This window comes from Lampetra planeri, chromosome 21, assembly GCF_965212315.1.
Source record: "Lampetra planeri chromosome 21, kcLamPlan1.2.h2, whole genome shotgun sequence".
In the NCBI taxonomy this organism is placed as follows: Eukaryota; Metazoa; Chordata; class Hyperoartia; order Petromyzontiformes; family Petromyzontidae; genus Lampetra; species Lampetra planeri.
Window position 1 is genome coordinate 292,298 of NC_136127.1, and position 18,112 is coordinate 310,409.

At 47.6% G+C, this 18,112-nt stretch overlaps 1 protein-coding gene across 3 annotated transcripts in view; it reads left to right on the forward strand.

The window, feature by feature from the left end:
- The window catches only part of LOC144724493 (coagulation factor X-like), a 56,672-nt gene that overhangs the window by 13,517 nt on the left and 25,043 nt on the right, over positions 1-18,112 (forward strand). The window contains exons 5-6 of one of the 3 annotated variants that reach the window (XM_078603675.1): positions 3,181-3,294; positions 17,694-17,825. In XM_078603675.1, coding sequence (XP_078459801.1) covers positions 3,181-3,294; positions 17,694-17,825 — 246 coding nt within the window. The remainder of the gene's footprint in view (positions 1-3,180; positions 3,295-17,693; positions 17,826-18,112) is intronic. The other 2 variants (XM_078603676.1, XM_078603677.1) reach the window with 2 other exon arrangements.

Sequence of the window (18,112 nt, forward strand, 5' to 3'; positions counted from 1 at the left end):
GGTGGCGGCACGTGGAGGGCGGCCCGAACACCTTCGCCATCAGGTGTAGTGCGGCCTGGAGCGTAGAGCGGGACGACCTTGCAGCAGATGTGAAGGCTGCAAGCGCGTCGTCGTCAAGCATCGCTGGCAACGCACGCAGGGCAGTGGTGTCGGACCACCCCGACATCTCCTGATGAGCGAGGAACCTTCGTTGGAAGGCTCCCCAGTCGCCCCCATCCGCCTTGAACGCCGACAGCGCGGGCAATCTTTGCTGGAGGACCCGATCGTCGTCGACGTCGGAGAGATTTTCCCGCGCTCCGCTGGAGTTGTGTAAAATGTCGGCTCGGTTGTCAGGCGCAAAATGGAGGGCTCCGGCGCGCGCCGATGACGTGGGCTGCGCTGCGCGGAGGTGTCCGGCCACGTGGCGTCCGTCTTTCCCGCCAATCGGTGGCGGCCCCCCAAAAACGGCGGCAACTTCCAGGCTTTTGGCGCGAAGCGCCCTTTGGCGGGAATCCTCCACCGTCGCTTCCTCCACGACCCCCGCAGCCGTTTTTCCGCTCGCCGGAACGGAGATGTCGGCCAAGACAGCGGCGGCGGCGAGTAGCAACTCCGCCAAGCGGGCGTGCGCGTCCTGGAGGCCGGTGTCGGAGGCAAGCGGAGCGTCGGCCATCACCGCGAAGTGCTGCATCGGCGGCAACTCCTCGTCCTCTACTCCCGAGGTCGGTGTCCCCGGTACGCAGTCGTCATCCCGACCTCGCTCGTGGGTACGGGTAGTCTTCCTTGTGTCCATACTTCTTGAAGACAGGTTTACTTCTGACGCCAGTTGTAATGTAGTAACTCCACGGGAGACGACTTCACGGGTAACACACTCTTTATTTTATCAACCTTGGTTACAGGTGACTAACACCTACTTTGTACCTCGGGTGACAAACACCCACTTCGCTACTTGGCGACTAACGCCCACTGAGTTACTCGGATGACCCACATCCACTTAGTACTCGGGTGACAAACACCCACTTAGCTACTTGGCGACTAACGCCCACTGAGTTACTCGGATGACCAACATCCACTTAGTACTCGGGTGACAAACACCCACTTAGCTACTTGGCGACTAACGCCCACTGAGCTACTCGGATGACCCACATCCTCTTAGCTACTTGGCGACTAACGCCACTGAGCTACTCGGATGACCAACATCCACTTAGTACTCGGGTGACAAACACCCACTTAGCTACTTGGCGACTAACGCCCACTGAGCTCCTCGGATGACCAACATCCACTTAGCTACTCGGCGACTAACGCCACTGAGCTACTCGGATGACCAACATCCACTTAGCTACTCGGCGACTAACGCCACTGAGCTACTCGGCTTCACTAGGTCTTCAGCTCCGTCTTCGGGTCTTCAACTGGGTAACTCTCCCCGAGTGCTCTCGCGCGTCCCCCTTTATACCCCACCTGCGGACGTCGCTGCGAGCACCCACTTATTCGACCAATCACCGGGTGCCGGCTACGATCCTCTTTTCCCACATCTCATCGTGCCTCACCACTCACTCCGCGCCGCCTCGTCATCTGTCACTCCCGGCGCGCGCGTCCACACCACGCCCACAACGCGTGCCCAACCCCGCACCCCGCGCCGCCCCGTGATCCATCACTGTCACAGTCGGCGCACGTCAATACCACCACTACAGAGACAAGGTTGAGGCTCTGCATTGCTGCGTCAATGAGTTGATCGGCACATGGACAACCTTAGCACAAGAATCTGCCCAATGATGTTCTGTGTGTCCCTTGAAGTAATATCTCTGCGTGCACTGGGATTAAGAACAGGGCCACACGTGAGCGATCAGTTGCACAACTTGGTTAAATGCAACTGAATCGCCTTCATGTGGATGACTTCACAACCAGCTGCGATCTTTGCACAGCAGCCCACCTGGATAACAGCAATGCCTAGATAATACATGACGATATACTTTAATTAAATACAAAACATGTATTTGAAAAAAACATATTCGGAAATGAAAGAAATTAATAAGACATTGAAAATATAAAAACTAACTTAAGCCTTTAAGCTGGCTCAACAGATATTTAATCGACTGTTTGAAGGTAGAATATATAATTTAGATTGACCATTTCACATGTATTGGCAAAATAAAATTAAGAAACAACCGATAATAAAGATTCAGGAACAGACTAAAAATAATACATCTAACGAAGAGTTAACCAACTCCCAAAAAAAACCTTCCATTAAGGGGTGAAAATGTATTTTTAAATCCTTTATATTAAGTTCACTTGCTTGCTTGCTTCGCTTACGACCGTGCAAATCTTTCGGTCGTTTTTGAACCCACTTCCCGTGATCCAATCGAGCTGACATTTTGCACACAGACTCGTTGTGCGTGACAATGTATTTTCGTGAAAAAATTTTTTCCAAAATTTTACACTTTTAGGAATTTTTTAAAAATATATAATTACCAATTGCTTAATGGTGGCAGGCAATCATCTGACCCATAGATGACAGCCATCTCAAGCCAGAGGACGAGAGGACTCTAGCCGCCACGCATATAAAGGATTTACAGTATAGTGAAAAACTTTGTTTTTACGGGTTAATTTTTTTAATCCTTTATATTAAGTTCACTTGCTTGCTTGCTTGCGCGCTTACGACCGTGCAAATCTTTCGGTCGTTTTTAAACCCACTTCCCGTGATCCAATCGAGCTGACATTTTGCACACAGACTTGTTGTGCGTGACAATTTATTTTCGTGAAAATTTTTTTCCAAAATTTTCCACTTTTTAGGAAAAAAAAAATGTCATATTTTATTTAAAATACCAATGTGATAAAAATGAAACTTTTACTCAAGAAAAACAGAAATGAATAATAAAATAAAACCGATGCCACGCATATAAAGGATTTATAGTGAAAAACTTTGTTTTTACGGGTTAATTTTTTTACATTGTAGCACACTTCATAGTAATTAATTAACACGTTGTAGGAATAATCAACTGACCCTGAATATATTCCACTATATGAAATGCCTAATCGATATACTGACCACTGCCCTTCATTTATTTATACTGGAGAAATTTACCTTTATACCAGAAACATTTCCATAATTCAACAAACAATGCTATTCAATGTAATTGCTGTACACAATATAATGCAACTGTCTGAGAATTACTCTGAGAATTGAAATGTTTTCTTTCACTGCAGATGGAAATCAGTGTGATCCAAATCAGTGCCTCAATAATGGTATCTGCAAGGATGGTGTCAAGATGTACACGTGCATTTGCCCAAATGGCTTTGAAGGGAACAACTGTGAGCTGAGTGCGTTCAACATACACGGAAACCTAACGTTGTGAGGGAAATCACAGTTTTATTGCACGGAGCTCCTATGGCTGGTTAAACGTTTGCTTACTTGGCACACAAATTAAGGTTTGAGAGTTTATTAGCCCAATTAATGTATAGTAAATGCGATCTGAATCGCATTTAATCCTAGAAAAGTTTAAGTCTGGGCACCAGATTGAGAGTCGACTAGTGCTGTGTTTTGTCAGTTTTGTTGCTGTACGGTGCGGAGGCCTGGACAGTGCTTCAAGCTGATTTAGATCAGCTGCAGTCCTTCCACACGCGAAGCCTTCTTGGCATCCGATGGTTCAACTTCATCAGAAATCTGTGACCGGTCTCCTAGCGATCAAGAGCTCAGTTCGAGGGAGACGGCTATCACTTTGTGGACACGTCACCTTCTATTGATGCGCAAACTCCAGCAGCAAATAGCGTACTTCAGTTGGTGGTGGACGTTCGAGGTGGACTGCGATCCATGGATCAAACAAATCACTCGAGACGCCAGTGTATGGCAGCCAAAAGTAGTTCATGCGAATGCTGTTGCGAGAGGGCACACGTTTGGCGCAATGCTTCTTCGCTGACTATGCATGATGAACGAATGAATGGTACATAACACAAATTAATCATTAGCATAGTTGTGGAGAATATAACTCATAAAATAAATACGCATATAAAATATGCTGCCTCTGTCTCTGCACGTAAAAACATTAAAGGATGTCTGTACACATCCAATGGCCATACGGCTATTCCCAAACCATATGGCTGATGAGATGCATAACATACCCTTTAATGTTTTATCCAGTGAGACAGGTATAATGGGAAGGCAGTGTATCGTCTGCTTATTTATTAATTCGTACATAGTTTGGCTCCACACTTCAGCTTTTATGGTGAATTGGTGGAAATTCTGGATAGGTAATTCCATCCTGACATCCATCCTACGTCCTTCCCTGTGGAAAAGATACGTAGATGACACTTTCGTCATCTGGCCACATGGCCAGCCAGCACTGAACCAATTTTTAAACTACATCAATTCCACACCCATCCATCAAATTCACCATGGAAGTGGAAAATGACGGCAAGCTATCATTCCTGGATGTATTGATCGAGAAGAGGACTGATGGCTCGTTGGGACATTCCGTCTACAGGAAAGCCTCCCACACGGATTCCTATCTAAAGCCTGATTCCCACCACCATCCGGCCAAGAAGAACTCCCTCATCAAAACACTACACCATAGGGCCCGCTGCATCTCCGACCAGCGCCACCTAGCTAGTGAACTAGAGAACATACACCAAGCCCTCAAGATGAATGGTTATTCAGACCGCACAATCCGCAAAGCTGTATCTACAACCATGGGGAGACAACAATCTGAGGACCGTGTTCGCGAACACAAGGCAGATTTGAAACATGGCAGAACCAATACCTCTGCCGTGGCTGATAATTGTTATAACGCATTGGGCTCGCACGGTATTGTTTTTTCCGAGGCCAAGGTACTCTGCAAACCTTCGGGCTACCATCAAAGATTCGTCCATGAAGCCATCCAGATATTTCAACAGAGACAATTTCAACCGAGAAGATGGGTATGAGCTGAGCAATCATTGGAATGGACGTTATTAACCAAGCAAATTCGTAACTTGCTGTGGTGCTTCCATTTTTCCCTTTCGTTTGGCTGTTATCTCCGACTCTCCGAGTTGCATTGCCCTGTTGGGTGCCTCTGCATTAACGGGCTGGGGTCTCACTAACATGGCCACCTCTGCTCTCTTAGCCTCGATGTATCGATGGTTTTGGCTGTGTGATGGGCTGTGTGTCTCAATGGTGCGACCACCGTTCCGGTGGTTCTCTTGCGTTTGCCTCTCACAGCGCAGTTGGCAGCGCCGCAGCTTGTGTTACACATAGACATGACATTAACTTGCTAATCCCCCTAATATTTCTGCCTAATCTCTCCCATCAACATACCTACGTGATTTTACCGAAAGAACCAAAGAGTATAGGTAATTCCTCTAAACCCATGAACCGTGTAAAGCTACAGTTCCCTAGGTGGATTGGGTGGAATTCTTGGGCCACCATGACAGGGCATTCTGAGATGGACCCTGTACCACCAATGTCCCTTTGGCCCACCAAAGGTTATTTTCCTGAGTGTTGAATCAATATCATGATCTACTGCCCACCACCCCCCTCCCCCCGGGTCTCCCATCCGAGAGGAGCCATAGCCAGGCCTGATTGGTTCCGTTCCACACAAGACCTGGCAGCCAACTGGCAACTGCAGCAAGGCCAGGGGAACAAGAAGTCAAGACATCAGAAAATTATCCTGTGTCTCCCCTGTCATTCCACTGTTCTCCTGTATGTGCACTCTCTTCCCTCTCCCCTCTAATCTCACTTCATCCCATTCTGTGTACTCATTGTTCCGGCAACCAATGCTTTTTTGTAAAGTCTCTCTGCTACTCCCATAGACTCCAACTGCATTTCCTCAGAATTCCTCAGACATCCATAACGTCGACTTCCTGCCTCTATTTAAGACCTAAGTGTTTTCACGAAATTTGCTTTCACTTTTCTCCTTATAAAATAAATACTTAATGCACGGTGTCTTAAGATATAGTTGGGTTTATATTCAATATTAACTAAAAATGTGTTGCATTTTAAAACTTGCTTTCATCGTGAGTGGCTAAAACCTAGAAACGAAACTTCTGGCTGAGTGCTCTGACACGGCAATTCTCTGTCTCAGTCACTTGGCCAACTCAAACATATACAGTATTACGTGGGACCTTTTTTTCCAGTATTATCAAAATTATGAAGAAAAAAAATAATAGGCTTTTACCCTTTCTGGCAATAAGGCCAATTGGTTTCAAAAACAACGCCTATATAATTGTAGTGTGACGTACAGAGGCGCACACACTGGAGTTGGAGGCAACACATTTATTAACAACTTCTCTAACTACTTCGGGTTCTGTAGATAGGTTTTACTAAACTGTTCGCTATGTGCGTGGAGGTTAACGATCGTGAACGGGCCAGTCAGCACACACGCTGCCTGACCCACGATTTAGAGGTAAGACTCAACCCGGCGAACGAAGAGTGAAGAACGAAGAGCGAAGAGACCGGGACCCCAGGACGATTCCCACAAACGAGCCCTGATCCCCGTCGGGGCTCCCCCTTTATTTCCCTGGCCGCGGCCTCGCCCCGCTCTCGGCCACGCCACCTCCTGTATCAAGTTAGCAGCTCCTGTTTCCCTATCACATGTCCCTCGAGACCCCTTGGGAGGTCCCCGGAGCTCGGTAGCACTCCTGTAATAGTGGCTGGTGCTAACACTATAGTGAGCGTATTTATGTCACTACACTACCCCCCACCTTCATAAAATACAGCCGTCCCGGCTAATCATTATTTCTTAATTACCAAAAGTGTGGCCTCCAATTTTAAATCAAAACAACAAATCAACAATTAACAAATAACAACCTCAATCTTAATTTTGGAGCTTTCGTGACTGCAGGAATTATTCTTTGGTTCTTTCGGTTAAGTCACGTCTAAAAATAAAATAATTAATTAAAATAATAGCGACGTTTCGATTACAACACAAGCAATCATCATCAGGCATAAAAGAAATAGCAATAAAAATCTAACTAGAAAACTATAGACATACATACAAGCAGACAGACATCACAAGGACACACAGAGAGAGGACACATATCGGCACAGAGAGAGGGGTCGTTTCTGTGACGGTCCCTTAAATATAGAGAGGGGGGGCGGGGACGGAGAGAGGGAGGGGGCAGAGAAAAACGTTGCCGTCCACTCATTGATATGCTAATTTTCTCTGCCCCCTCCCTCTCTCCGTCCCCGCCCCCCCTCTCTATATTTAAGGGACCGTCACAGAAACGACCCCTCTCTCTGTGCCGATATGTGTCCTCTCTCTGTGTGTCCTTGTGATGTCTATCTGCTTGTATGTATGTCTATAGTTTTCTAGTTAGATTTTTATTGCTATTTCTTTTATGCCTGATGATTGCTTGTGTTGCAATCGAAACGTCGCTATTATTTTAATTTATTATTTTATTTTTAGACGTGACTTAACTGAAAGAACCAAAGAATAAATAACAACCTGCGCTGGAACAACAACCCCAACACGCTATACATAGTCCATGAGGGGGGAAAGAGAAGGGAAGATACAATTTCTGACCCGTTCTCTCAGCAGCCTGCACAATCCCACACCCGCGAGCACAGGAAGAGCCCGGGTCAGCCAATGACCCCCCCAGCTCGCGAGTGAGACCACAACCGGATGGTGCGTGGACAATCCTGGCGTGCAGGACAAGAATATTTTAAAACGGGCAGTTTTTGAGCGGGTCCTCGTCAATGGGGCCACCAGAGGGGGTGAGGAGACCCAGGGACCGGTTGAAGATGGCCTAACGGCCCCGGCCCTTCCTGAGAAGAAGAAGAAGGAGGTCCGGCCAGAGAAGAAGGGGCAGAGGCCGGTCGCTCCTCTCTCCTTGAGCCACTTCCGGCTGGTGCAACTGGCTGCTCCAAGGATTCTAGGTGCTGGAGTCCTTCGGAAGAAGGAGGAGAAGTCCCCTGAGGTACCACATCCGCTGGTACTCGCCCCAGCTCGTCGGGCGCACCCGAAACACAGTCCTCAGGTAGTAGAGATGAAGGGACGCTGTTAGGCAGACAAAAAGGTTTAAGTCGCGACGAATGCACGAACCAGTGCCTGCGACCGAACTGGATGCGGACACTTTGTGAGCTCTTAACCTCCACAATGTCCACGGGGCCTAGCCAAGGCTTATATATTTCGATTTAAAGCTTTCGTGATTGCATGGATTCATATTCTTGGTTCTTTTGGTAAAGTCACGTAGAAGGGAGATAAGGAAATAATAAAAATAAAACATAATAAGATCAAATTCTCACGACGTTTCGGCCACAACGCAAGCAACCGTCCTCAGAACAGGGCTGTCGGAAAGACAGCGCCCTAATGAACACTGCTAAGCTTGGCAGCGTATTTTTAAGCTGGGTCGGAGGAGAGAGCCTTGACAAAGGAGTTTACATATCAACAGAGGAATTTAGCATATTGATGACAAATGCAGATATGGGATTAGTCACTACTTGTGGAATGTGTAGGTGGTGGGGGTCTCAAAGTCATTATGCTAGTATATTATGTAGGATTAGCAGTGATAATGGGAGGGAAATAGGATTAGCAGTAATAAAGGGAGGGAAATTTTAATAGTAAAGAGCTGCAGCAGCCAAACCACCGTGTATCAAGCGCGTGCATTATGTGGACAACAAAAAAAGGAGTTTCTAAAGAACTACAAATACCCTATTACCATACAATACACCGATGTGAAAAAACGAAATATAAACTACATCAATATAATCAATAAACTCAATATACTCTCCAATAAGCTGAGCTACTAACAATATACATTACACTTCTATGTCGACACCGTACTATGCACTGCCATAGACAAACCCCAACATTGAATTATACACTGCGTTACTATACACTACCCTATACCTTAGACTATACATTGTAATATTACACTATGTATTATTCTACAAACCGTAATGTATACCACACAGCTGTATATTCACTATACAATTATGATACTATATATTACCTTATACATTATATTAAACATTACACTATTATACTATTTATTATTATTATATAATCTACTGTACGCCATACCATTGACAGCCGCGTGAAGGTACTAAGGCTTATATAATAATTGTTTTTTTTACCCTTCTATCTGGCAACAAAACTGACACCTTTTTAAGAGGAGTCATGTTTGCATAGACCACAATACCTGCAGCCATAATGCAAACAAAAACATAACTCTGATAATATATGCACTGTCCTTGAAGTTGATTGGTCCACACCCGAGACAGCTTTCCTTAGAGCCTAGTCTCACATGGGTTGGACCAGATGACGCCTAAAGGCGCACAACTCAAAGACAATGCACCATCAGAGTATAAGAGCTCGGGGTAAGCATTTACACCATCGGAACCTCATTTGCCAGTAAAAAAATATGAATTTTTTTTTTTACCCTTCAGAAGGGTAAAAACCCAATTATCATATTTTGTTGTGCGGCTTTTGGCGTCATCTGGTCCAACCCATGTGAGACTAGGCTCTAAGGAAAGCTGTCTCGGGTGTGGACCAATTATCTTCAAGGACAGTGCATATATTATCAGAGTTATGTTTTTTGTTTGCATTATGGCTGCAGGTATTGTGGTCTATGCAAACATGACTCCTTGTAAAAAGGTGTCAGTTTTATTGCCAGATAGAAGGGTAAAAAACCAATTATCATATTTTTTACTGGCAAATGAGGTTCCAATGGTGTCAAGGCTTATATAGTTTAGGGGGGCGTCCCCACCGGGACCTGGGGGCAATGAAGCCATGCCCTATCACCTAATGACCATTTTTTGGCCCTTGTTTCTCAAAACCCAACCCGCCGCTTGTTAGCAGCTTGGGAAGCTTCCCCAGCTTCAAACAAGCGCTGGCGGGTAAGGCGTATGGTGTTGGGCATTTTCTTGCTCACCAGCTCCGGATTTGAATCTCAATTGGTGGATCTTGCTCCCTCCCATACATGAGGAAAACGGCGAGTAGCTGGTGGAAGCGTGAGGGGCCAATCTGTATGCAGCGAGAACACCCGGGACGTGCAGGTCCCAGTCAGTTTGTTCCACATTGACCTGCTGACATAGCATGGATGTCAGGGTCCTGTGTAGGCGTTCCACCATGCTGTCAGTCTGCGGGTAATAGGGCGAGGTGCGGACCTTCTTGGTAGCCAACAGGTCACATACCTCCTTGAGCAGTTTAGATGAAAAATTTCTGCCCTGATCCATAAAAATGCATTCCGGGGCTCCTTTATCTAAGATGTATCCGTGGAGAAAAGCGTCCGTGATTGCCGCAGCCGACTGGTCCGGCACCGGCAAGGCCATTGGCCACCGCGAAAGGTAGTCTACACTCACCAACAAATGCTTATTTCCCCGCGGGGTGGTGGGAAAGGGACCGAGCATGTCGAACGCAACGAGCTCATTCACCCGGGACATGCTAATTGATTGCAGGGGGGGGACAAGCCATTTTTGGCAGAGTTTTTCGACAAGTGCATTCAGTGCATCCTCTCAACACATTCTGAACATCTCCAGCCATGCCAGGCCAGAAAAAGTTGAGGCGGAGAGTGGACAGGGTCTTTTGGACACCAAGATGCATAACGCGTTCATGTGTCGCCTAGATCAATTTGCCCCGCAATATGGTGGGAACGACCACATTGTACTTGCAATTCCGCGTCCCATCTCATCAGGAGGCCCCCTCGAAGGATTACCGTGATAAAGCTCGTCTGTTCCCGCTATCCTCGGAGTCTCTAATGCAGCATCTAATTTTGAATAAGGAGGCGTCCTCCACCTGGAGTCGCCCCCACTCGTTTGTTGGTGACACCAAGCATGTTATCCCGCATGTCAGCCGCGTCTGTGTGTGCAATGTCAGCTGCAGCGACAACAGTTCAGGGTGGAGCTGTAACAGCGGGCTTGCACCGTCCCATACTCGAAATGCAGGCACACTGGTCACTAGGTCGCAATCTTGACAGCGTGTCAGCATTTATACGGCGGATGCCCTTTCTATAGGAGACTACGAACGCATAGTTCTGAAGGACTTTAAGCCAACGGGACAGCTGGCCCGACGGCTGTTCGACATGCAGCGCATACTGCAGAGCCACGTGATCCGAGCCCACCTCAAATTTCCGTCCATAGCGGTACGGACGGTACTGCTGGATAAAGTAAACTATCGCCAGCAACTCTCGGCGCGTAAGGCAGTAGTGCTACTCCGCCGGAGAGAGCACCCTACTCCCATATGCAACCACCCGCTCCACTCCGTCTACAACCTGTGACAATACGGCGCCAATACCCATGTTGCTGGCGTCTGTGTCAAGGATGAAGGGTAAAGAAAAATCGGGGTACCGAAGGGGAGGCGCGTTGACCAGGCCGTCTCGCAGCATGGCAAACACAGCCTCTTCCTCCTCCCCTCACCGAAATTTCTCTCCCTTGGCAGTGAGGACATGGAGAGGCTTAGCGATTATGGCGAATCCGGGGACGAAATGTCGATAATAAGAGGTGAACCCAAGAAAACTACGCACCTCACCCACCGACTTGGGGGTTGGCCACGTGCGCACGCACGCATGCAGTTTTGTCCGGGTCCATTGATATCCCGGATTCGCTGATGATGTGGTCTAGGTACCGGACCGATCTCTGTAACAGATGGCACTTCTGTGGTTTAAACTTCAGTTTAGCACCCCGCATTTTGAGGAAAATTGCCCGCAACTTCCGCAGGTGCTCCTCGAACGTAGTCCGAAGACAATGACGTCGTCGAGGTAAATTAAGCACACGTCCCATTGTAGGCCTGCCAATACCAGTGCCATTAGCCATTGGAATGTGGCCGGGGCTGAGTGAAGTCCCATCAGAAGCCGGTTAAACTCAAAGAGCCCTTGGGGTGTGCGGAAAGCAGTTTTTGGTCTAGAGCTGTCATCCAAACGCAACTGCCAAAAGCCCGACAATAAATCAATTGTGGAGAAGAACCATGCCCCCAACAAAGCATCCAATGAGTCGTCCATCCATGGGAGCGGGTACGCATCAGCTACGGAGACTTTGTTGAGTTTGCGGAAATCAACGCAAAACCTCAAACTTCTGTCCTGCTTTTTTACAAGCACAATGGGTGCTCCCCACGGACTGTTGGACGGAGAAATGATGTCGGCGGCCAACATCTCGTCAAGCACGTGGCGCACATGGTCCTTCTTCTTGGGACTTAATCAATATGGGTTTTGACGAACGGGGGCGGAGTCTCCTGTATCGATGTGGTGGTTTAACAGAGGCGTGCAGCCAATATCGATTTCCGTCAAAAGGGCACGTAATTTGAGCCTCTGTACGACCGATAAATCATTTCTCTCAGCGCATCCAACCACGACTAATCACAGTCCTCACTCTGGCCTGCATTATCACCCTCCCCCACAGACGCAGCAACACCCAAAGTCCCTTCGGTTTCCCCCTGATAACACGCGGACGATGCGTGAGCCAGAACGGTGCCTTTATGTATCACGGACGCCTCCGGGCCAACAATTAAGACCTGGATGAACGGTTGTTGATTGCTAGCCACCAACATCTGTGCATATGTAATAAAGGACTTCTTCACACACGATGTCGCTCTCCGTTGGTCCTTTATTTAGATTCTTCTCCTCCGCACCCCGCTGGCCTCCTCCTCGGACCAGCGTCTCCTCTCGCTCGCGTGCCACGCATGCCCTGCTAGCCCCTCCGCTAGCCCCGTGCACCCTGCACGCTCCGCTAGCCACTCCGCTAGCCCCGTGCACTCTGCACGCTCCGCTAGCCACTCCGCTAGCCCCGTGCACCCCGCACGCTCCGCTAGCCACTCCGCTAGCCCTGTGCGCCTGACTGACGGTGTCCCAAGCCCCATCAGCCACGTGGCTGATGGCGCGGCGGCCACCCAACGTGGTCCCGCCTCTTCACTCCATCGACTGGCCCCGATCTCTTCCGGGCTCCCTCCTATAACCTCTCTCCCACGTAACCCTGACTCCTCCCTCTCGGATCGTCACATCCGGCCTTCCCATTTACGCTCGCATTACACATACACCAAATTAGGGGAACGAACCGCCTAGGTAGAGGGGGTTAATAGCATCCCTTCTATGATCAAATTATGGCCGAGTTGTTGCTTCAGTCTTAAGGGAATGAGTATCTGCGCACTGGGGGGAATATGGACAGTGTGGTTTGCCATCGCTAGGACCGATGCGTTTACCCTGCGAAATAGAGTGGGTGATGATAGGAATGCTATTCGGCGGCCCGACGGTAATTAAATGCAGCCCTGATCCACAAGGATCTTTAGCAGCATCTTCCCTCGAAAATCTGTCTCTAGCAGGCAGGGTACAGCTTGGGATTTGGAAGCAAGAACCGGGCCCGTCAATCGAATGTCACTTATGCATACAGTAGCCGATAACTGGCCAATAATTCCTAAGGACTGCCCATTGGCAGCAAAGCAGGGGATACAAACGGGCGAAATGGCGCGCGATTTTGGCGGCAAGAAATACAAAAAAAATTCCGAATTGATTGTCACCGACACACCCGTATCAACAAAAATACGCACCTCCATCCCCTCGATGGTCACAATAATAGCGGACGATCCCGCCGTCACAGCAATAATACGGCGTGCCAGGGCCGTCAATTGAGCAGGATGCCACGGCCAACCCATGCCTGCAAAAACCGGATCGGCGCGCGACACGCCTTGACAAGAATCCGCGACCCGCGATTCCGAAACCGATGCTTGAGATGGGTTAGAGGGCTGTGTATGAGGTGCGCCGCGACGCGCCTGAGGACCCAGCAGAGAGAAGGAGCGACGATCCGTAGATGGCGTCGACGTGGAGGGTCCTCCTCGCTGAGTGCGGCACCCCACGGAGATGTGTCCTGGCAACCCACACTTGTAGCAGATGATTGGGCCGTCCCTCTGACGAGGGAAAACCCCCCTTGGCCAGTCTCGTCCGCCCTGCTGATCTTCCTCGGACCTCCTCCACTTTGCAGTGAGACGGGAAACACCCGCTTGCAGATGCTGCTTGCCTGCAGATGCTCCCTCCGCCGCGGAGGGTCCGGTGCTCGCAATTACACCAGCACACCGACAGATGTTAAAATGCACCTCGAGACACCGCGCAACTTTGAGGGAAGTCAGGTCGTCGTCCTCCGTGGCTGGTATGACGACTTGAAGCTCCTGGGCCAACAGCAGCATCTTCTCCCTGACCAATTAATTCTTCCCCACCTGGTCCATCCCAGGAAATGCCGACATCACCAACGCCAGGAGTGCGACACAAAAGGCGATAGGCATCTCGGCCTCCCCCCGCTTACGCGTGGTGAATTTGTGGCACTTGGTGAATAGAGGAGTGAAGATCGCCCCCATCTGCGCGAGCGGTTGGATCAGCGTCGCTTTGTCGTCATCAGGGATGGCGTAAAATGCTGCCAAAGCATCGTCATCGAGCGCTGTGGGCAGTGCTCGCATTGCCTCCTCCTCCGTCCACTCCACAAGCTTGTAGGCGGCGGTGACGGAAGGCTTCCCAATTGCCACCCGCCGCTGTGAACTCCCCAACAAAGGGAAGTCTCTTTTTCAGCTCGCTGTCCATAGCCAGTGCTTTTGGCGGGAGGTCCGAATTGGCGGAAGTGTTCTCCCGTGTGATCAAAAAATTGGTGGGCTCCCACGCAGCGCGTGCCTCTCCAGTTTCCCGTGCGTGGGATGCGGTGGTAGACGTCCCACGGACACGGCGTCTCATCGTCGTCATCTTCCCGCTACAGGACGGCGGCCAGAGTTGCGATGGCGGTGTTCCCTCCCTGGCAGGCGGCAGCGAAGCGAGCTCTGGGTCCTGCTACTGCGCCGGTGGCAACACTCCATTACCGGGTCTCCAGCACCGGGGGCCATCTGTGGGATCATCTCGTCGCCTTCCTCCTCGTCCGAAGATGGCTTGGTGAGTACTTTCCTTCTTGTCAACATCCCTAACTAAGGGAACCTCATTTGCCAGTAAAAATATGATAATTGGTTTTTTACCCTTCTATCTGGAAACAAAACTGACACCTTTTTACAAGGAGTCATGTTTGCATAGACCGCAATACCTGCAGTCATAAATACAAACAAAATACATAACTCTGATAATGTGCACTGTCTTTGAAGTTGATTGGTCCACACCCGAGACAGCTTTCCTTAGAGCCTAGTCTCACATGGGTTGGACCAGATGACGCCAAAAGGCGCACAACTCAAAGACAATGCACCATCAGAATATGAGAGCTCGGGGCAAGCATCTACACTATGGGAACCTCATTTGCCAGTAAAAATATGATAATTGGCACATTATCAGAGTTATGTCTTTTGTTTGTATTTATGACTGCAGGTATTGCGGTCTATGCAAACATGACTCCTTGTAAAAAGATGTCAGTTTTGTTGCCAGATAGAAGGGTAAAAAACCAATTATCATATTTTTACTGGCAAATGAGGTTCCCATAGTGTAGATGCTTGCCCCGAGCTCTCATACTCTGATGGTGCATTGTCTTTGAGTTGTGCGCCTTTTGGCGTCATCTGGTCCAACCCATGTGAGACTAGGCTCTAAGGAAAGCTGTCTCGGGTGTGGACCAATCAACTTCAAGGATAGTGCACATTATCAGAGTTATGTCTTTTGTTAGTATTTATGACTGCAGGTATTGCGGTTTATGCAAACATGACTCCTTGTAAAAAGGTGTCAGTTTTGCTGCCAGATAGAAGGGTAAAAAACCAATTATCATATTTTTACTGGCAAATGAGGTTCCCATAGTGTAGATGCTTGCCCCGAGCTCTCATACTCTGATGGTGCATTGTCTTTGAGTTGTGCGCCTTTTGGCGTCATCTGGTCCAACCCATGTGAGACTAGGCTCTAAGGAAAGCTGTCTCGGGTGTGGACCAATCAACTTCAAGGACAGTGCACATTATCAGAGTTATGTCTTTTGTTTGTATTTATGACTGCAGGTATTGCGGTCTATGCAAACATGACTCCTTGTAAAAAGGTGTCAGTTTTGTTGCCAGATAGAAGGGTAAAAAACCAATTATCATCCCTAACTAACTAACACCTAACTATTTGACCACTTCCGACACCAGTGAAGTGTGACGTACGGAGGCGTACACACTAGAGTTGGAGGCAACACGTTTATAAACATAATCAACGATTTTTGGGTTTAGATCGCGTTATTTATAAACGTGTCGTAACCCTCCACCACCCGACACGGCCAATCAGTAAAAAAGTGTCACGTTGACAAAAGACAAATAGTTCACTGCTTTAGCCCACCGGTGTGTTGAAGCGTGAAACCACAACATTTACAGTTTGAGTACGACGTTTCGCTGGTAATTGCATCCAGCATCATCGGGCAATTCGCCAGAATGGTGAGGCTCTGCTGTGTCTCCCGTTCTTATATAGAGCAGCAGCAGGGTGACGTCATCATTAACTCATTAACTCATCAGGTGCAAAGATTTCTCTAACCACTTCAGGTTCTGTAGCTACTGTAGGTGTGGCGATACTGTTCGCTATGTGCATGTGGATTAACTATCGCGAACGGGCCAGTCAGCACACACGCTGCCTGACCTAAGATGCCGAGCTAAGATTCAACCCGGCGACCGAAGAGCGAAGAGACCGGGACCCCAGGACAATTCCCACAAACGAGCCCTGATCCCCGTCGGGGCTCCCCCTTTATTTCCCTGGCCACGGCCTCGCCCCGCTCTCAGCCACGCCACCTCCTGTATCAAGTCAGGAGCTCCCGGCTCCCTGTCACGTGTCCCTCGAGCCCCCTAGGGAGGTTCCCGGCGCTCAGCAGCACTCCTGTAATAGTGGTTGGCGCTAACACTATAATCAGCATATTTACGTCACTACATAATGATCAGAGCATGTTTGTTTGCATGTTTTGCCACAAGCATGTGTGGTTAACGCAGACTTGATGCCTTGCAATAGGTGTATCTATTTGGTGTTTGAACATCTTAACACTTCCCATTTTATTGCCAAAAAGGGTCAAACTTATTCTTATTTTTAAATCCTTTATATTAAGTTCACTTGCTTGCTTGCGCGCTTACGATCGTGCAAATCTTTCGGTCGTTTTTTAACCCACTTCCCGTGATCCAATCGAGCTGACATTTTGCACACAGACTCGTTGTGCGTGACAATTTATTTTCGTGAAAAAAATATTCTAAAATTTTCCACTTTTTAGGATTTTTTTTTTATAAATCCTTTATATTAAGTTCACTTGCTTGCTTGCGCGCTTGCGACCGTGCAAATCTTTCGGTCGTTTTTTAACCCACTTCCCGTGATCCAATCGAGCTGACATTTTGCACACAGATTCGTTGTGTGTGACAATTTATTTTCGTGAAAAAAGATATTCAAAAATTTTCCACTTTTTAGGAAAATATAAATTTTCACTGACACAATCATATATTTTTCCTAAACACAGAAACTTATTCAAGAAAACAACAACAATGTACATATATAAACAATCATACAAAAACTGAAAACCTTATAATATATACGACTTTCCTTATATTTAATTTAAAATACCAATGTGATAAAAATGAAACTCTTACTCAAGAAAAACAGAAATGAATAATAAAATTAAACCGTTGCCACGCATATAAAGGATGTATAGTGAAAAACTTAGTTTTTACGGGTTCATTTTTTTCATCATGTACAGTATTCACTGACACTGTATTTTATTGGCCAGTAGAAACGCTTACTCCAGTTGACGGGAATATCCCAAAAGGAATATGTTAGCTAGCTTTTGAAATGTGACATATGTACTGTATACCATATTGGATAATTTAGCGAGCATTTCTTTGGCCTTGTTTAATCTCGAATGTACACTGTATTCACAGCAAAGATCGGCTGCGTGTTTCGCAATGGTGGCTGCAACCATTTTTGTCTCGACCAAGAAAATAAGGCGCCCGTGTGTACCTGTGTGAAAGGATACCGATTGCAGGATGACGGGCACACATGTGAACCAGTAGGTAGGGCCCTATGCATATTTTTTATGGTCTTCAAACAGCCATTGAGATCCTTGATGAAAAGCACTCAATAAATGTAATTATTATTGATTAAATTTATTTATATAATTGTGGTTCTTTTATATTTTAACGTATATGTGAGAGACTGCCACCAGAATCCATGTAAGCTGGACATGGTGAGGAATGCTGTCAGAATTGGACGCACAGTGTAATGCTTCCTAATATTTAAAACCAGCCATTTTGACATATAACTTGATGGTATTGAAATGCAACACTGATATAGGATCAAC